At 38.8% G+C, this 22,196-nt stretch overlaps 1 protein-coding gene across 3 annotated transcripts in view; it reads left to right on the forward strand.

Moving 5' to 3' along the window:
- SGCZ (sarcoglycan zeta) overlaps nt 1-22,196 on the forward strand; it is a 392,280-nt gene that overhangs the window by 258,949 nt on the left and 111,135 nt on the right. For all 3 annotated transcript variants that reach the window (XM_032799005.1, XM_032799007.1, XM_032799006.1), the window contains one exon: nt 21,624-21,711. In XM_032799005.1, the coding sequence (XP_032654896.1) occupies nt 21,624-21,711 (88 nt within the window). The remainder of the gene's footprint in view (nt 1-21,623; nt 21,712-22,196) is intronic.

Raw genomic sequence — 22,196 nt, forward strand, 5'->3', positions numbered from 1 at the left:
TGTTTGGGCTCTCACCTGGTATGTCGGAGACCCATGTTCTGGTCCTGCTCTGCAGGATTTGGGCAGGGACTCAAACCTGAGTGTCTCGTGTCCTAAGTGAGTGCTGTAACTGAATTGGTGTGTTGATTAAGCAAATTAGAATGGCCATACTGGGTCAGACCAATGGTCCATCTAGCCCAGTATCTTGTCTCCTGATAGTAGTTGCTTCCATATGCTTTAGAGGGAATGAACAGAGCAACAAATATGTGATGTAGCCCCTGCCATCCAGTTGCAGCTTCTGGCAGTCAGAGGCTTAAGGACTCCCAAAGCATGTGGTTGCATCCCTGACCATCCTGGCTAATAGCCATTGATGGATCAACCCACCATGAATAGATTAAATTTCTTAAACTTCAGTGGCCAGTAAGGGTTTGGTCTTTTAAATGGCTACAGCAATAGAAATATTACTATCAAAGTTATTAGAATGAGACCAGAGGAATGCACAAGAAACAGTTGTAATTTATCGCAGGTCCCCTTATTAAAAAATCCACTAAGCAGAGGATAAACAATGAACACTGAAATACAGCAACAGCCAGAGTTTGTACAAAGTGTTTAGCACTATGACTGGCCTAATTCACACCTTCCGCTGGGGAACACTGGAGTGCTTGTCATTATCTTTACAATCACCATGAATGGTTGTCTTCCTGATGGTTCCCAAGGCAGGCAGACAGGCAGGCCAGGATACGGCTATTATAATGTGTTACACTGATGTTCCCTGGGGCTCATGCATACTTATTAAGGTTTCAATCCCTTTTCCTATTTGAACTTCCACACCCCTCTACTTTGAGGCGCCACATTTTTCACAGGATAGTTTATTTACACCCCATATATTTATTAACACTGACATCATTCATTCACCATAACTTGTGGTTAGCACGTTGCTCATACCCAACGTCTGCAAAAATCCCCAAAATACTCTACTCAGCTTTAACTAGTACACTGAAGTACATATGTACTAAATATCAACGGTTGAAACAGTCGCAGGAATAGATGTTTTATCTTGTAACCATGGATCATGCATAAGTTAGGCTACCATGAATACCTATCTTTAGGCAAAAGGCCTTTTTAACTAAGCTAAATATCTTATGGGCCTGTGACTTGGAGGCCCTGTGTTACAATATTAAGTAATCCTTATATTTCACCTCTATATCCTAAATCTACCTGATATCGTTTATCATAACTGGGTTTCAGGACCCCTTCCCCCCACTGTTTGCTATTTCTTGTTAATTTCCTTCTGAAGTCTCCACAGCTCTTCATTAGCATTTGACTCAGTATGTAGGAGCTGAATTCTATAATGTACTATGAGAATTAATAATGTACTATGAGAATTAATGTATGATTTGATTTCATCCTGTCAGCCACCCTTTTTGAATAGCAGAAAAGAATGACAGACCAGAACAATCCTTCTGACTGATTATGGTCACCTTTTGTTTTAGGATGTGTTATAATATCTACTTGGTTTCCTATATGTATTACAAATTAGGCACTCTAAATATACATTTCTTTGTTTTAAGGTTTAGTAAGTAAAAGACAGGATTCTCTATTGTGTCTATGTTAAGTAGATTAGAGAAACATTGAAGACAAGGTTGAATTTGCAATGCCTTTTTGCTCGATATAAAATACTACTTTTTGTGTTCTCAATCTGTTTGTGTGAATAAGGATGTATGTATCAGGAAAAGATAAGGTGTAAAGGCCATTGTTATAGCCAAAGTCAAGGAAGAAAAAGTAAAAAGACTTAAAGGACATCAAAGAATCATCAACGCATATCCATAATGAAGGGCAGATTGATGACCCTGAGGCAAAGGTTGGCACCCCTGAGGACAATTGATTAAATCAAAACAAAGGACAGGATAACCCTCTCGGAGGTTTATTGGAATGTTTACACCAATTAAGAAGTAACCGATCACAAACTGATGCAGCAAAATCCATAGAAAAGAAAAGAAACAAAAGAAAAAAAACCTATAAGAACCAGGGTGCTTGGCCATGGAACTTGGGTTCGTCTTGCCACACACCAGGAGCATCGCATCGCGACCGACAAGAGCCCAGCTCTACACTTGTGCTCAATCTAACTGGCCATTAGATTAACTCGAGCTACAACAGACTGGTAACTATGAACATCACTAGCAGGACTGTTCGTGTATGTGTGTGTGACTGAAAAGCATATGCTAACTGTTGTATTCTCAATAAATGCTGCGTATTTATCTTCATCTATAAAGATCCTATGTGCTTTGTATGAGCATAAGAAGTATACTAATAGACTTCTCTTGTGTTATACACAATATTCACGGGTTCACCAGGGACATAAATGTCTCCTTCCACTTGTTGGAGAAGTTTGTCTCAAAATGCTGCCTTTGAGTGACCTGCATTTAACTACAGGGCCTAGAGAACATAATTTTTAGCATATATAAATAACTGCATATTTTCCATACATATCACACAGTTATGATGATGACAGTGTGACAGTCTTTCAGTAAAGACCTTACATGACCCTTTTTGGTGAACACAAGGGATCCCCGAAGTCCTGTGTACTCTTGTGCCCTCTTTCAATTGACATCAAGAGGTTCTTGGGTCACAACTATGCCAAAGAGCATTTTCAGATGCTCATAACTTAATGTTCAAAACTGAAGGTTCTAGTTTTCAATGAGGACTTTTTATGGGACAAACTTGAACTGTCTAAGTTTGGCCATTTTTTAGTTTTATTTACATGGAAACTAGTGGTCAGAATATAAAATGGTGTTTTTAACATTGCCTTGTAACTTAAAAATAGGTGGTAAATTTGCTCCATTTTTAATTTGACCAAGAGTGTGCATTTGTTTTGTGAGACCAGGCATTTAAATTTCAACCCCACAAGAAACCCTTTTGGACAGATTATTAATAAAGTTATAATCAAATCTTAAGAGTTATAATAGAAGCTTAAATATAATAGTTGCTAATGACCACTGTAATATTCAGAAAGGAAGATGTTTGATCACTCTTTCCTCTCATTAGATCTTGTTCAGATGCCAGGAACTTTACAAGGAACAAAAACTCCACATATATACCACACCAAAGCCAGTGATACATCAGTTCCAGGCATTGTAAGGCAAATTTTCCAAAGTAGACTCTGAAAACTTAAATTTTAGTACACAAGCAAATTCATTTTTTATATTTAACACACACACACACACACACACACACACACACACACACACTGGAATGAGGCCCCTTTAAAAGTTTGATCATATAAATCTTGAGATAATGTATGCATTTGGGTTTTTACTTCAGTTCCCAAGTTGCACTGTAATCTTGTAGCCAAAAAGAATCCAACAGTTTGATTTCTTAGAACTACAATAATTGTAGACTTTTTTTAGAACTCTCTTATGTGATGAGTTCTATTGACTGAAGGAATAATATCTTATTGGGGATCTCCTATGCTAGTCTACTCTGAATAAAGACACTAGAAAGCTATAAGCCACAGGAATGCATTTGTTGAAGTCACTAAGGCGACAGCTACGCTTGGAGCTAGGTGACTGGCAGCATGGACTAGCCACCCCGAGTACATACCCACATGGCCTGAGAGGATTGGTACTGAGGACAGGTTTCCCATGCTGACACTGTCCATGCTAGCCCAGCTACAGACTTATTTTTAGCATGCTAGCTTAATGAGAGCTACTGCAAATACGGCTATTCAAACTTGAAGTCACACCCTTAGCTTCAAGTGTAGATGTGGCCTAAAGTGAAAGTGAGAGATTTTCTTCAAATATCTGTAACTGAGTACTTCCTAAAATGTTGTGCACCAAAGAGTTAGACAGTTACCAAAGCATAATTTAAATAATTAGCAGTTAGATGGTAGGAGAGGAGACATCCCTAATGATTTCATTTGGAAAAGATCCACAGTATTCAAAGTTTGCAATTATCTGCAACTAAAGAGTAGAGACCAATGCCATAGTCACTGAAAAATAACCCCCCTCCCCCATCCAGGGATATGTCCTGTGCTCTCTCCCTGAATTATAATCATTTCTGTAAAATCTCAGTTCCTTTATTTTGACCTTCTGAACAGAGCTGGTGACTTTTCTTTCTGTGACTGTCAAGTCTCATGGCAAACTGCCTTTCTGTTAGAAATTTATTGAAGCACTGAGTCATGTCCTAGAGTAGAGGCAGTACTGAATATCTCCTGTCTACAGATGACAAATTTTAGAGGAAGACCATTTAACAAATTCTGAGCTCAGATACCAGCCAATTTGTGTCTTACTGATGACTAAGCTGCTTGTTAAAGATTTTACAAGGTTAAAGAATGTGCAGAAGCAGAGTATGAGTAGGTTCATTTCAAACTCACTCACGATTGTTGTTACCCATAGTTCTGACAAACCAATTTGATGTGCGGAGAGAATTTCATTTTGGCAAATTTTAGCTATTCCTTTTCTCCTAATGTATACAATATGTTGCAATTTTCATGCTGATGCTTCAAGTCTGGCTAAGTGAATAGGGCAGCAAAAGATAATTACTGATTTTACTTTGAAAGGGGCAAAGCAAGGGCATTCCCAGAGCTAAATTCATGTTCTTGATGGTCAAGAGAAAAGCTGGATGATGCAACATCTGCCATTGTTTAGGAAAAATGCAAAATTCCTAGATCCTATGCTATCATGATCAAGACAGATACATTTTGGAGATACAGAACATATTTTATAATTTATCCCTTACCCAAGAGATGATTTACTAATTTACCTTTCAAATTATTATGTTTTATTATTTGTGTGACAATAGCTTCTACAGGCCTCATTTAAGTACCTTAAACTCAACAGAGCCCCATTGCACCAGGTTCTATACAAACATAATCTCCGCTTCAGACTACAATTGTGGTTCATGAAAACATGCAAGAATTGGATGAAATAAGCAAATATGTGGGTGTAGAGGGATAATATGAACAATTTTTTATCTTTCAGTGGGGCCATTCATAGTTGATTGGAGATATGTAAACTGCTTATTTAACACTGGAACAATAGATAGAACCAGCCTTACAGAAAGCATTGCCAAGAGAGTGAAATAATTAAGATGTAACAATAACTGATTCTTCACGGCTTGTGATTCAAACCTCTAAAACTGTTATCAGGAAGCCTCAGCATTGTAGAAACAAATACGGTTATGTATAGCTAACAAAAATTAGATAGAACAATCTCTGGTTTGTTGTTCGAGTAACTGAGAATTTTAGTAGAGTTACTTAAATCATGTAAGATTTTGTGGCTTTCGGCTTTGTTTAGTATTCCATTAAGTTCAAAGCACACTAAAAATAGAATTCCATGAATAAACCTTATTAAAAGACAAATTTTCCCTGCATCTTATTTCTGAACTTCCCTCTCCAATTTGGTGGCCAGATCTCTGTGCCCATTATTGTCCTTACAATTTGTGGGGTTTTGCAATATTTTTTTTTTTCAGTTTAAGATTATCCAAGTCCTTAGAACTATTATCTGACTGTAAGTCTTTGAAAAGTGCCTTTAGGCAAATTATAGAGAAATAGAAACAGGAAAGCTATCTGTCCAGGCTTTTTTAGAGCATCCCACACCAGGGTATCTGAATGCATTAAAATGATTAAAAATGTAGATAAGGTCTCTGTATCTCTCGCTCATTCTTTCATTCTGTAAGCTGATTTTTCGTGATTTGGTCAAAGAGGTGGGCTTTATAGTTTTTCAGTAGGTGCTGAGGGTCATGATAATTCCAATCTCTTTTGGAATTAGTTTCCACAGACACAGGCCAGTTGCTGAAAGAGCTCACCTCTATGCCCTGTGTAGGTTGAGCTCATTCTTGAGGTTGTCCGTTCAATTGTTCCAGTGGAACACAGCTGTTGTGGCAAGTTATGGTCATGCAGAAGGAAGAGATCCCTCAAGTAATTCAGGATCTGAGGTGTATACCAATGTCTTACTTCTGGGGGAAGGATCAGATTAAGTCAATCAGTGAGGTACTGTAAATACATACACCAACACACACACATCTGGTTGAAGGTGACCTCCCAGACAGGCAGGGCAGCAGCATTCCTCCAACATGCCACCAGAACAGGGGCTCCCCTTCTCTCAGGATAAGCAGCAGAGATTTTCCTTTCCTGCCTGTGGACACAAAGATGGTAGCAGGTTGTCCTTAAGGCCTTCTACCATCAGCGGGGGTGTAGCTGTGTCAATGATGAAGCAAGCTCACTTCACTCCGCTGCTGTTGGTAGATAGTCCTCTTCTGGGGTGGTGGTTTGAAGCCCCGCAGAGCAGTGGGTCTTGGCGCTAACAGCCCATGCATGTGCTGGGAAGTTATTGCATAGTTCAGAACTATTATGTCAGTCTTTCTGCAGCCTCGGGAAGATAGAAGTGCATGAGTTACTTTCACTTATTATTTTCAAGCCTTTCTGTACAACCTCGTGGGCTAAGAAATTATGTTTAAGGGGGAAAAAGTTGGCATTCTGATATAATCACATAACTCCAGGAGTTGGAGCCCTAGTTACAGGCCAGTAGGGTCTATGCCTTCACCTGGCCATGATTGGGGTTTATAAGAATATTTCCCCATATGCCTGTTATCCAATAATCTGTGTACAGGGTTTGGTCTTCTGAAGCAGCTGGTACTGGTTAGAGTATAACATAATGGACTAGATGAGCTCCATGTCTGATCCACATTATGAATTTCTCTGTCACTGTGGCCAATCCCATAAATGGCTTTGAAAATTCAGACTGAAAGTTTGAACTTGAGCCAGTAAAGAGAGAGAGGCACTGGATTAGTGTGCTCTTGGCAGCATATGTTGCTAAATAAGCCACTGCTGTTTTCTGCACCAGTTGGAGCCTTATAAAGATTATGGTTTCAATCCTGTTTATCATACATTGTATTAGTCAAGACTGTAGGTCATGAATCACCATAGCCAAGTCTAAATCTCACAAGAGGGGATCTTGTGTCCTAGTCAACCATATGTAAAAAGGGGGCAAAGTGAGCAGGAATGAGGGGTGATTAGGACCTAGCCCAATAAGAACAACTAACTGTTACAAAATATGTTCTGTTACAATGTCCATTAGTGCATAAGTATAATTTCTGTAAGATAGCTAAATGTCTTGTCTCTTTTACGCTGTTAATTGACCCCCTTCGGTTTGCCCTGTGTTTCAGTATCAAATAATTTGTGCAATCAAAAATAAATATATGGAGATATACCTATTTGATAGAACTGGAAGGAACCTTGAAAGGTCATTGAGTCCAGCCCCCTACCTTCACTAGCAGGACCAAGTACTGATTTTGCCCCAGATCCCTAAGCAGCCCCCTCAAGGATTGAACTCACAATCCTGGGTTTAGCAGGCTAATGCTCAAATGCTGAGCTATCCCTCCCCGACTAAATTAAAAAAAATTGTTTTTCTTTGCTGATAATGTAGTCCTCATCTTCAAAGTTCACTCCTGTAAGCAAGTCATATAAAAGAGCACTTTGTTCCTTCCTCAACTCTCTGGGAAATAAGGTAAAAGTTGCATCACATTGAAAATCTGGCACTATATGTGAGCATGAGATTAGTAAGTGGATTTTAGAGGTCAAATCATAAAAATTATGACTACTTTAACTAGTGTGTTTTATAAAAATGTCAATTAACTGATTTTTTTCTGCTTGCTATGCAATTGGTGATAATTACAGAGATAATCAGCCTGGGGAATGAATGGATTGACCTTGGCTTGGTTTGAATACTTACCCAAACCTCTTGTCTGAAAAGTTGGCGTGAAAAAAGAAAATAATTTTCAGTAACAATTAACTAGACTACTTCAGATCTCAAGAACACTTCCTTTGGGAAAAAGTCCAAGTTGTTCCTTATTGTTTGTTTTAAAAACTAAAGTTGAACTATGCCAGATTGTTTTCTACAGGAAAAAAATGAGGCTGTCTGATGTGTCTCACACCCATGATTGCCAACCTCAAGACAGACTGTCAAAAAGGAGGGCAGAAACTCCAAACTAGTTGTATGTTATATTAGATTTCACCAAGCCAGTAACAAGTGTGAACTCCGAAAGCACTATAACAGTCTTACTATGGAGTCAGACAGTCCCATTGTATATTCCAGTCTACCTTGCCATCCAGACAAGCTGGAATTAGTGATAGTCATTTTACAGCAAAAATCACAGCATCATTCCGGTTACTCCCAGTCCCAAAGAACCAGTCACTTACCTCCAGGTCAGCTGTATTCAGATTTCAAAACAAGGCAACAGCTGAAGCCATTCCTATAACAAAGTAAGTAAAGATGTATTAATTAGGAAAAGGAATGAGAGTTATTTACAAAGTTAAAACAGGAAACATACACACACATATGAGTTATAGTCAGATAATCATAGAACTGGAAGGGACCTTGAGAGGTCATCTAGTCCAGACCCCTGCAGTCATGGCAGAACAAAGTATTATTTAGATTTAAGAAAGGTAATATAAGGTTTTATGAAAAGCAGCTCTGTTAGGCCTGACCCATGCAAAGCAGCATGAGAAACTCTCTTGCTTATGTTTTGGAATCTTTGCCCCTCAGAGTCCAGACAACATAAAGAAAACCCAGTTCCTTCTGGTTTTAGATTTGTATCCCCGTCTCCCTAGAGTCCAAGCTAATGGGATGAATTCTTCTGCTTGTAACCCCTTTATGTGTGGATGGTCAGAGCAATTGACTGTCTTTTGTTCCCAATTCCCCAGTTGGATTCAGCAGTCCTTACTGATGGGCAGGAGATAGTACCTTCTGTAGGAACCCAGCATCTTGCAATAGATGAAGGTTTTTTTTCTCTGTTTGCTGAATTAGAGTTTTAGAACAATCGTTTTACAGTTAAGGAGCAAACACTTAAGTATTATGTTATAGTATGGAATATAGATAGTATTAGTAGGCTTAGTAGAGCATCCTACTAGCATTCTATAAAGTCTAAACACATTCATATAATACTAATATTTATTTTAACTATACTAACCCACAGGTGAGCAAGACTGGTTTCCAACTATGCATTTGTCAGTGTTCAGAGAGGCTTGGGGCCTTGCCATGAGCTGAGACCAGGTCAGAGATCAAAATAAGGTATCAAAATAAGTGGCCTGATTTCTCTTCAGCATTTATGTACGTCCTAACTTTGGCACCGGAGTAGGAAAAAATTGGCTAACGTATCTGTTTTAATTTAGTGATGTCTACAATGCAGAAATGAGGCACACAGTTAATAAACATGCTAGGGTGTATGAGAACTACCACCTCTGTTAGAGTCAGAATTGTGCAACTGGGTTTCATGCATCTACACAGCTGCCAACTATTGCAGAGGCTCTAGTGTTATGGGCTGTAATTTTGGAAACAGAAGTATAAGTCAACATGAAATGTCAAGTGGTTCTAGTTTGCAGCAGAGGCACAAATCTGAAGATCTAACTGTTAAATTTGTTAATATGTTTATTATGGGCAGTGTGAACACCTAGTTAACATTCACATTGTATATCACTTTCCATTATAACTTTCTTATTTTAGAGGGTTAAAACTCTGCCTGTAACTATTTGGAGTAAAAAAAATTTATGCTTGGGAGCAGATCCTCTACTCATGTAAATTGTCATAGACCCTCTGTCTTCACAGACTTATGATAATTTATGGCAGCTTTGCATCTACCCCTTGGTGACAGCTTCTGGATTTGTTTGTTTATGTATTTGAAGTATAAGGACAAATGGTGCATCAAAGTTTCTTCAAAACTATGCCTCTGGATTTCTTGATTTCTTTCAACCTACTAGTTTATCTGTGAACTTTAAATGTTCACTTTCTTCAGTAAGTTTATGTGAAGGGAAAGCCTTCTAATTACTCTGTTCTGTTAAGACTATTAAAAGTCTGCAGGCCTCAATAAGCCTCTGGAAATTCCTTTAATCTGGTTGTTCTTCTAAAGACTTGAAATAATCTGTATGTGACATTTGCATTCATTTTACAGTGAGTACATTATTCTCAATGTATTTATTGTTGGGAGGGGGTTTGAGATTGTGTTTAAAGCAAATATTCGCCCTGGTAACAGGGAATCCAACTTGTTCTAAGTGAAACCAGAGATTCAGCAACCACATATATATTAGAAACCTTGCACAGTTCATGAACTTTCCAGGAGATCTTGAAGGAATTAGTCTCTGCAGTAGTAAGGACCCAATCTAATGTCCACTAAAGTATATTGGAGTTTGGCACTAAATCAGGCACTAAGCTCATTAGCCCAAAAGTCTGTTTTATGTGTAGCAGGACTGCGTGTTTATGATGGAGGAAGTATAGAAGGGGCAAAATTTCTTGCTCTGCTACTGTATCAACAAGGCCCATTTCTTTTTAATCAACATTTTCCTACATTTTACAAAACCTATTTGGTTTTTACCAATTGTCACCCAAATTTTAGACCAATCAAGTACATGAAAATACTGAGAACTTTAAAACAAATCCAATACATCGATTTGTTTTTTAATAATTAGTGTAAATGTGTGACTGTCTGTCAAAAATAAAGCTCGATGGAAAATAGGTGTGTGTGTGTGTGTGTGTGTGTGTGTGTGCGCATTATTGTTGATGCCATGCCCATCACATTACCAGCTTTACAGATAGTGTGGATAGTTATCAACATTCAAAGCAAATACAAGTTAATGAACTATTTTTCTTGCTAAAGTGGGTCAAAAATGAAAAACTGTCCAACTGCATTTCAATATTTATTAAACAAACAAAAAAAAAACAACAGTAGAATAGTAAGTTGAATGTTTGTACTGCAAATGTGCCATGGAAGTGGACACCTGGGCTGACTGGATTAAAGAACATTTGGAAAGCAAATTCTACTTGAGGCTGAAAGAAGATAATAAAAATAAAAGCAAACATACATTGGAAGCAACATCCATGCAACACAGCAGAAAACAGATCTCCGCATTATGTGGTAAGTTAATTTTACCATGTCTTGTACTTTTCAGGACTTGCTGATGGTCCTTTGGGGGATTTTGTGCTAAATTTTTGCCTGGCTGCAAAATCTCCAGCAAAGTCAATCAGCTTGTCCAAGAAATACTTAAAAGGAGAATGATATTGCCCTGAACAACAAAATTAAAGTGTTACTGTCTGGGAAAGGTTAGGTGTGTGTTTGTTTTTTGTTTTTGGAGAAGTCATCAGTGGATTGACCTGCAGTAGCAATTTCATAGGATTGTTGGGTTTTTTTGGCTTTTTTGTGGAAAAGCCTATACTTAGTTTGGGAGATTTGGAAATTGTAATTTTAGCAAATAGTCACACAGTTGCATGCTGTGTCAGTAAATCTATGTGAAGATGAACTTACCTGGTAGGATATGGCATCAGTGAATTTCGACTTAGCTGCTTACTGCACAAAGTTCACACAGAATGTAATGCTGAATGGGAAATCTGAATTCCTTTGTCTTGCCAGCTCATCTAATGCACATTGCAATGGGTATTCTAGAAAAGGCTAATTTAAAGACATTCATAACTGAATATGAGGTTTTCAAGCATTCCAGGAAAATGAAAAACATCTTCTGTGAAGAGATCAAATTGGAATGCTGTCTACCACTTATTGTTGTACTGACAAGATGATTTAGTCTGTCCTTAGCTGCACAGAATTGTCAGAAGGCCTAGAATGTCCTAAAGCACCTTCTAGATCATAAAGAATTCAGCAGCACAAAAGCTGAAATGCTGATCAATAGAGCAGCTACTGAAACTGGGTAAATCCTTTGCACAACACTTGAATTTCTGACTGAAATCCTTCGGCCACTGTATGAAGCGCAGAAAAAATTGGAATCCCGTTCTACAATAGACTCTGTGTTGTCTAACACAGAGGTGTATATCATTCTGGTCAACAAGGTCTCTGCAGTATTTTGTCACACACAAAACTGGGGAGATTCCGGAACAAAACCCCAAATCTTTTCATACTCATTTTGCCAGTCAGTGAGCGGTATATACTTGGAAAGATTTTCCAAGGTTTTCACAAAGAGCTGTCAAAGATATGGGAAGCTACTGTCTCATATGTCCCCTGAAACTTTTAACAGTGAATCATAGTTCTGAAAAGTCACTGTGTTTGTTTGACCTCAATTGCAAAAGAGTGGCAGGTACTAAAGAAGCTTTAAAGATTACTTGTGTATAATTTTCCTCTTTGTGACTCCTAATGAAGAAAGGGCACAACTGGAAAGTGAATTCCATCTGTACACGGTAATGTCTCCACCAGACAGTGGCAACATCACTCCATTTGAATTTTGGAAAATCCACTGCACCGACTTTCCAAATTTGAGTCTACTTTTCACATCCTCAGTGTCCCACCTAATTCACAGAGTATCTTTTTAAAATTTGTCTGACTCCAAGGCTGCAGGAGAACAAGCTTAGGAACAGACACTTGGAAAAAACTGCTGTAAGCTTTTCTTACCTAGGACTTCTGGACTTTATACAAAGCCCCTTATATTAAACGTAGGTTAAAAAGAGAAGTATTCTTTTTTAATAAACCATATACTGAACCACATTAACTTCTGTTAGTAACAATATCTTGAGGCTCCAGATAGTTCAGGTACTCATCTATGTATCATGCCGCAAATATAGCATATGAAACAAACCACCATGGCATTAAACAGCTTTTACTCTCAATATTCTGACTTGTTTCTATTTGTTGCTTTTTTAATGTCCTTCCTGTCCCCTGATATTTACCCAGAAAACTGATTTCACACCAATTTTCAGCCATTTTTTAAATTTTTGTAACATACATTGATAATTCACAGGATTTTTTCAGGTAAATAAAAACAGAAAACAAAGGGCCTTGTATATCAGTCTAATCCATTGTAAAATCAGCAAACATGAGAAATTTCTAGTCTGTCAGACTATATGCAAATGTCAGTTTTTCAAAACTTAACAGACTATTCTGACATTTCTAACTAGACAATGAATAACTTCAAAAACATATATCCTGATTCTAGATTTTGCTAAAACCAAATTTTAGGCCATAATATTAAGACATGGTACTTCAAAAGTGTTCAGAGCATTTACTGTATATTATTTATCCCATAATTTTTCAGCTCTCTTCTCTTAGAAATTGCTTGTCTAATTTACTTCAGAGTTGGTCAAACATTTATGTGGTGCACAGAAATGACTCAAAGCAAGAAACAGAACTTTCTTGAGGTACAAAGTGGGGTAACTAGTCATAACTGGACTGTAAAAAGGTGGCTTTATTGCTCTGACAAGTAACTGGAGCTACAGGGTTTTGTTTAAAAGGGACTCCAAAACCCTCCAGTTCTGTTGATTGAAACTTTGGGGTTTTGAAGGTAGTCTAGGTTTCCTAGCATATAAATTCCTACCATCATTTTAGTAATATTCGGATAGTACACAGGAACATCAGCCAGCAAAGATTACAAAATACTCTTGGAAGAACATTAATTTTAGTTTAGTTCATCTTGCTCCACAGGGAAAGATAGAGGAATTTTAATTTTCCCCAATGTTCCTATATTGTATTTATAACTAGATTCAAATTTAATAAATCTCTTTAAGTTATTTCTGTGTATTCCTAAAAGGGTTCACCTGTCTCCTGCCTAGGTATATTCCAATTGCAAGATTAATCCAGGTAATAGCCTGATTACAGTGGCATCGGATGATAGATGTAGTTTATCTTTAATATAATACAACAAAATCAAAAATTTCAGGGATTGTAGTTTGTGATCTATAATGGTTGTATCATCTGCATGCTTCAACTTCTTAAACTCCTTTTCACTTCCCTTTTTAATCCTCTTGATTTTATTATTTAACATCACTATTGCTAAGGGCTTTATGCAAAAATTAAAGGAGAGAAGGGCATTCCTGTCATGTTCCTTTTAAAAAATTGCCTTATAGACTCTGGTATGGCCTCAATATCCATTTACCAAATTTCTTTCAAATGTCAAACTTTTACCTAGTGTTACAGAAAGAAATCCAATTATTTTCAGGTAATAATGAAAGATGTATTTTCATCAAGTATGTTCTATTTAAGAGCCCACTTATGACTCTGTGAAGAAGTTGGTGCTGAATTAGTAAAATCAAAGACATTTCCATGACAATGTTTTGTGTGTCAGAAATTCAGGATTCACTACAGGCTCCAGAGCACAAAAGAGGATTAAGGTGAAAATTACTTATTGACACACACACCTTCATTAACTATTGGGGGGAAATGCAGGATGATACTGGTTACATCTCATAAATTCGTTTGCTTTTTGCATGAAATATTCTGTTTTTGCAAGTTTGTCCCAGTGAATGATGGTGTTTTTTTCAATACACAGATTCAATGGTTTGTGGAATCCACAGTGAAAGTAAAAAAGGAGAATAAGGGAGTGGACTATCTATCACACAGTTCCTTCTCCAATGTGGGAGATTCCTAGGGGCTAAAAAAATGCTGACCAGTTCATTCATATATTTTTATATATACTATATATAAAAAGTTCTTATGTGTACTTAACGTTTTTATGAGTTTCAGCTTGGTATGTTAAACCAGATTGTGACAGTAATTATTGGTCCATGTTGGAGCACTGTGTATAGCTTACGGTATCTTCAGGATGCTTTGTACCTCAGGAAGACACAGTGAGTGTCCCTCGTATTGAGAACACAGCTGTTTTGCCACCTATTAGGAGGGTGTAGTAAGGACTCCTCTCCAGGGCTGGCCCACTGTGTTATCAGATGTAAGAGGAGGACTATGTCACAGACTTCTCCTTGTCCCCTCCCTCTCTGTTCAGATAGATACTCTGTAACCCAAGTTGTGCTAGCAAGGCATTCAGGAGTGGGCAGTGATGGCAGTTATGGCTGGAACTGTATTTGTGGGGAGAAGGACATGCCCTCCCATCTGTTTCTCTGAATATATTCAAGTGAACTCAATGCCAAGAAATAATGTAAGTGTAATGAAGATTGCTCCTTTTCCAACATCTAAGTGGGAATCAAACAGCAAAAAAACTTTTTAACATTACTGCTCTCTTACATATGGTGCAACTCCTCCATCTTTTCTGTCCCACCAGTCCTTCCTTAACAGTTTATACCTATCCATGACAGTGCACCAGTCCTGTGAGTTACCCTACCAAGTCTCAGTTATTCTAATCACATCATAGTTCCCTGACTGTGCCAGGACTTCAATTCTTCCTGCTCATTTCCCAGGCTTCTTGTATTCATGTACAGACAACTAAGATAACTAGCCGATTGTCCTCCTTTCTCAGTATGAATCAGAAGGCCTCCCCTGTTGCACCCTCCTTCTTGTGTTTCCTCCCGGTATCCCACTTCCCCACTTACCTCTGGGCTTAGGTCACCATCCCCCAATGAACCTAGTTTAAAGCCCTCCTTACTAGGTTAGCAAGCCTGCCTGTGAAGATGTTCTTCTCTCTCTTCATTAGGCGGATCCCATCTCTTCCTAGCAATCCTTCTTCCTGGAACAATATCCCCTGGATGAAGAATCCAAAGCCCTCTCTCTGACACCAGCTACATAACCATGTATTTATCTCCACGATTCAGGGCTTTTTCCTTCAACAGGGAGGATGGACGAGAACACAACTTGCACCTCAAACTCCTTTATCCTTCTTCCCAGAGCCATGTGTCCTTGCCAGCAGGTATATGGGATCTTGGGGAGCAATTACCACACAGGTGGGGTGCAAAATAAACTTTATTAAGAAAATGCAAAAAACAGGGAAAATTCAATAGTGAGGGGTATGGGGTTACTGGAGAGCTTGGTGGGAGCAGCGGGAAGACAGACTTAACCACAACTATACAGAACACAGCAAAATCTTATCTATGACCTAACTTAACCAAGACTACACAAATTAGCAAGTAACAGAACACAATGCAACAATTTCTTAAACCTAACTTACAGAACACAATACAAACAATTCTCTAAACCTAACTTAACCACAGCTATGCTGGGTGCTGGTTAAGTCTGGGTGCTGGGGAAAGAGAGAGAGCAGCTAAGATAATAAAATAAAAGTATAGAGAATTTCACAGAATTTCACAGAGGGATTCTTACCAGCCCCAAAGGAAGCAGCAGAGGTAAAAGCAGCAAAATCATCAGAAGGCTGGGTACAGTCTCAATAATCAGGAGATCTCTCAGGCAGCAATTCGTTCTTCGTGGGGGGGGTTTAAAAAAAGGGGGTACACTCAAAAATAAAACAAGAGCGGAGAAAGGACCCCCCAGAACCCCTGGCTGATCAGACCAGGCAGCAATGCAGGAACCTTTCTGAGGTCTGATCAGAAAATGTCTGGTTTTAAGGGCAAACTTAGGCAGTTTCCCACCAGTACTTTTGATTGGCTCAGAGGCAGGGGAGAGAGAAAAAAAAAAAGAAAATGGCAGGTGAGCACAGAGACATGTCTGGGCAGAGTCCTGTGCAATAGGTGACTCAGAAGCACATGAGGCCTATGACTCATGCCCAGGACCTTAAAAACACAATAGGCCTTGCAACTGGACATTGTCCACCCTACACCGAGCCCAGGTTTAACAAGGTGATAACAGGACTAACCCTTTGAACAGGGCAGTGGTCCCACTTAGCACAATTGGCCATCCCTTTGAAAAGGGCAATGGCTCTTGGTAAACAACTTTAAGGGGCCCTCCTTTTTGAGAAGGGCAGTGGCCCTGCTAAACAACTTAACAGCCAGGGAGGGGAGGCCACAGGAGAACAAAAACAAAAATGGAGTATGGGGACATCTGTAAGAGACAAAATGGAATAGGGGGATAACTGTAACAGACACCATGTAGTCTGCAATGATCCGCCCAAAGTCATTCTTGGAAGTACCAATGGTGCCCATATGGAGAAGTAGGAAGGAGCTTGATCAATCTTGGCAGACAGGCCATCACATCCTAATCATACCAAGGGATGCATCGGCAACAATATTCTAGCTCCAGAAAAGCAGCACACTTCTTGTGTCTCCCAGTCTGGATGGCAGATGAATGACTGCATCCCCAGTAGGAGGGAGTGCCTGACCACCACCACCCATCTCCTCCTCTTGGGAGTGGTGATCGTGGAACCCCCATTCCTAGGACAGTGCATCCCATGCCTTCCAGTTGATGGGGTCTCCTTCTGATCCCCTCTCTCAGATAATTCTACCAAATCATTCTCCACCTGTGCAGAGCACCTAAAAATGGTTTCCTGCATTTGGGGTACATGGGTTCTCCTCTTTCCTCTTCCGGAGATCATAAGCTGCCAATTTTCTTCCCTGTTCTGCACTGCCCTCTCTGATTCTTCAACATGCTGTGGCTGCAGCACCAAATGCTGACTTCTAATCTGAAAGTCTTCATTTTCTCTGATTCAGTGCAGGCTTGATACTTGGGTGTCTAGTCCTTTAACCTTCTCTTCCAATATGGAGACCAGCTTGCACTTCGTACAGATGAAGTTGCTTCTATCCTTTGGGAGAAAGACAAACATGGCACATCCTGTGCAGTTACAACAGCTGATTGCTCACTATCCATAATGTCTTCCTTCTAAGAGCCTCTTCAGATGGCATATTTACTGCTTACAGAAGCCTGAAAGGCAAAAACACTCTGTGGCAACTCCCTCCGGGTGAACTCCCAGGCAAACTCCCTCCGTTTGCCTATCCTCTGTTCACAACTGGCTGCCTTTTTATAAGGCTGCTGGCTCAAAGCAGTTGGCCTGGTGCAAAGCCTTCCCTCCAATCAGCCACTCAAGGCCCACCTGGATCAAAGCACTCCCAATTCACACTTTTTTGAGCAAACAACCACACACCAAACAGTCACACTTAAGAGTTTCTACCCTAGGTTTTCATTTACAGTCAGAGCACCAGTTCAACAAACCTGAGGAACAGAAAGGATGTGATAATCCAATCAGTTATTCTCCTAAATGAGAAAAGAAAACAAAAACCCTTTGGATGAGAGTGCAAAGACTTCTGAGATAGCTACTGTGATGGGGCAAGGCCAGATGGCTACAGTAAAGTACTGAGAAACAGGTATGTTAGCCCCAGGCTAAACAAATCCCTAGGACCATGGTAACCAAATGGCAGTTGCTCCAGGTTAATCAAGGCACCTGGAGCCAATTAAGATCTTTCTAGAAGCCAGTAGAGATAGCTACTTTAATTAGAACACCTGCAGCCAATCAAGGCAGGCTAATCAGGGCACCTGGCTTTAAAAAGGAGCTCACTCAGTCAGGCAAAGAGGAGCCAGAGGAGAAGGAGTGCGAGTGAGGAGTTGGGAGCAAGAGCTGAGTGAAGAGTGTACTGCTGGAGGATTTAGGAGACAAGCATTATACAGACTTCAGAGGAGAGCCTGTGGTGAGGATAAAGAAGGTGTTTGGAGGAGGCCATGGGGAAGTAGCCCAGGGAGTTGTAGCTGTCATGCAGCTGTTAAGGAGGTACTAAGAAACACCCTGGCATCTCATCAGGGCCCTGGGCTGGAACCTGGAGTAGAGGGCGGGCCCAGGTTCCCCCCAAACCTCCCAACTCCTGATCAGACACAGGAGGAGTTGACCCAGACTGTGCGGACGATCACTGAGGTGAGCAAATCTGCCAAGAAGTGCAGGACCCACCAAGGTAGAGGAGGAACTTTGTCACACTACTCAATTTCAGTAAACTGCTGAATCTAAAGATTTATTTCAGCAGGCAAAGGGGTAGACGTGATAATAGCCCTTCTTGATAAGGATATGGTTATTCTGGGTGAGAAGGGTCTCTTTCAAAAAATTGACTAGACAGCAGAGTAAAGAGCTCTTTAAAGATACATTTTGAACCTTCAGATGTGTATTACAACCTCTTTTGCCAGGGAGACAGTTGCCTGTGCTAATGATCTTCAAAGGTCCATAAGGACATGAAAATCAAATCAGTGCTGAGAAAAATATCCATAGCAGCTGCTTTTGTTGCTGATGCATCCCTTGGTATGATCATATTCTCTGCTCATATGGTTGCTCTGAACACAATGTCTCAGATAGTTATGGTTCTGCACCTGGAAAGAAAATAGACAAGCTCTTTGGCAGGGAAATACATAAGATTGTTGGAGGGGCCAGTGAAAGACAAAACACAGTTACTGTTTTAGAAACTAGGTCAAAATAATTTCAGACCTTTCTGCAGACTCAGTACCATTTTAGGATTAACAATCACTGGAAACACAATCCAGAAGAGCTTTTTATGATAAAAGAACATCCTGTGCCAGAAGAAAAAGGTGATAGGATATGCAAGACTGAAGTACAGCTACAATTCATCTATCAAATAAAATAAGTCCAGCTGTGATTTTGTCATTCCCCATTTTCTCAACGATGAGGTGTTTGTGGGGAGGAGATGATCCTTCTTTCTAGAAAAGTGACCAGAAGCAGTTATTTTTTTAAAAAATTTAATTTCTTAATTTTCTTTTTAGTTAGAATAACAAAGGAACCCATATTCAAGCTTACAGTCATTTAAATTCACAAACTAAATATGCAGTTCGGTTAACTCACCCTTCATGCCAAAGCAGCAGCTCATAATCAAATGCCAATCACCTTGTACCTCAGTCTATACCTTAATACTACTACAAAAGCTGGATGACACAAACGGACCCTACAGTATGCCCTTGAAGTTGCAAATTCAGTCTGTATTGTACCAGGGGTTGAATGAGAACAGAGAATGCCATGCCTATGATCTATTGTATCAACTCTATTATATCAAGAAAGGATCTAGCATCAATGGTTCAGCTGAGTGTAACTGTAATAGTGTTTCACAGGGAAAGAGGTGGTCTCTTAGGTAGACTCATCCCAGGTAATTTAAAGCTTATTAAGTCAAAACCTGATCTTGCCATATGCACAATCAAAGTTTTAGACCAAATAGGTTCATATAAGTTCAGATAAATTGCAGGACTGGATGGCTCTTGGAATTGGTTATTTGATACAAAAATTTTACTTTAGTCACAGTCCTGGGTTAGGTTGTTAATAGAGCTGTGCAGAGGATGGAAGTCGTGGTTCACGAAGGATTTCAAAATTTGGCTTTGTTCAGAATCAGAACAAAACTGAATTTCTGTAATTAATTTTTTGCATTTTTTTATTGTACGTTATAAAGTTAGAAAATAAAAACAAAAGCCATTTCAAAACAAAATATCGATGTTTCATTCCAAAAAAATGTTAAAACTGGCTGTTTCAACATCATTGAAACTTTTTCCACCAGTTTTCTTCTGAAATAAAATCTAGTATAATTGACCCAATTTAATGAAGTTTCTATTTCAATGGAACTGAATATTCCAACAGACTATGGTTTTGTCAGTTTCTTCAACCAGCTCTATTTGTTCAATGTAATAGATAAATACAACAGTAATCTCAGGCCATCGTCTATATCACTGTCAGACTTGTTTAGTAAGCACTGCTCTGTATAGACCTTAGTGGTCTGTATTAAAAGTTCTAGTGCACTTTAATGTACTACTGTTTGAAATCACAAACCAATACCTTTTAAAACAGAATTTTTAGCTAACGTGCAAGCATGCTTATTTAATCAAATCAGTCCAAACCATACCTCTGAACTTTAGACGTGCTGTTCAAGCAGATTCATAAACTTACTGATTTTGAGTAGGATTATGATTTTTTTTTAAATTTTCTATTATAAATCTAATTTTAAAAATATGCAAGACTGGTTTCCTGTAACAATATCCTTTGTGCCATATATGCCAAATTTTGAGGATTTAAAGTAACATACAGCACACCCTTGCTATAATTCCCTTCATTATAATTAACTTTTAGCTATGATGAACACAGAACCTGGATCCCAACTACAGTACTGTAGAGTTTGTTTTTGTGTTTTTGTTTTTGTTTGTTTGTTTTTTTAAAGGAAGGGGGGAAGGATGTTGCATATGCGTGCACAATTTTTATCCAGCCCGCCACGGGGCTGAGAGCTGAGCTGACACCCTGGACCCACTCCACTGTCAGGAGCCAACAGCCCTCTTTGTGATTGGGTTTTTTGCTATAACGTACCCCTGGCTATAATGAACAGGTGGCCTGGATCCCAATAGGTTTGTTATAGCAAGGGTGTATTGCATGTCTATTTTAAATGTATTTCCCTCCCCTGTTATATGGAAAAATCCACGTAAACAATTGGACAAATTAACTAGTGGAAATAGTGGAACTGATCCTACACAAGGTCATTTCAAATGAACAAAGCTAACAAGCTATAAAAAGAAAATCCCCTCTAATCTCAGGCACTATTTGTAATAAGTGTAGGGAAAATAATTCATTGTGATTGTTAACTTGGTGATGTCCTCTGTAACTTTTCTACACTTCTGTTTTCATCAGTCCAGAAATAGGAATAACACTTACTACTCCAAAGGCTTAATATCATTTATAATCTTACTTTACAAACAATATAATGTTTGTTGATGATCGTAAAGGTATTGTACGAAGAATACATGGATTTTGTTATATGGTAAAGGTTAAAATAAAATGCAACAATTTTATCATTTTTAGTTCACGATCCTCAGAGAATAAAACATTATTTCTAGAGCATGATTTCATGTCTGATCTCTTAAAAAAAAAAAAAAAAATAGAGGCTGTGTAATAAGATTTTCATTTTTAAGATTTTTGTCCTTGTTCTTTGTATATATTTACATGAATTTTGATATAAAATAAGAATATAATGTTTTGGCAAGACCCTATCATCATATGTATGGGGTTATTTTTACAGTTCTAACTGAATTCCATCTCTACATTTTTTTTTCTCTCATTTGCTTGTCTTATACATGTTTACCAGGATAGCCCACTGGTCTTACAGTCTGACAGGAATGTAACAGTGAATGCAAGAAACCACATGGGACAGTTAACTGGACAACTGACTGTAGGTGAGTGTTCTTCTTTAAAGAAGATTATATGTATTATTTAAGTCTCATGAATCATATTTTTATTCAGTGATGTAAAATATTTACTGCAAAAGCTCTGATAATCATACTGAAGAATAAGATTATGCTGGGCCTGATTCAACTGCTTGTTTTTGTTTGTTTGTTTTTTAAAGGAAGGGGGGAAGGTTGTTCCATATGCATGCACAATTTTTATCCAGCCTGCCACGGGGCTGAGAGCTGAGCTGACACCCTGGACCCACTCCATTGTCAGGAGCCAACAGGCCTCATTGTGATTGGGTTTTTTGCTATAACGTACCCCTGGCTATAATGAACAAGTGGCCTGGATCCCAGTAGGTTTGTTATAGCAAGGGTGACTCATTGGAGTCCATGGAAAGTAGAGACAGTATAAAAAAAAGAAAGAAAATGGCTTTTTCATTAATCCACCTTTATTTTTTCTTTTTTTGTCACAAAAAAAACAAATATTTCAG

The sequence above is a fragment of the Chelonoidis abingdonii genome, chromosome 5 (genome assembly GCF_003597395.2).
Source record: "Chelonoidis abingdonii isolate Lonesome George chromosome 5, CheloAbing_2.0, whole genome shotgun sequence".
In the NCBI taxonomy this organism is placed as follows: domain Eukaryota; kingdom Metazoa; phylum Chordata; order Testudines; family Testudinidae; genus Chelonoidis; species Chelonoidis abingdonii.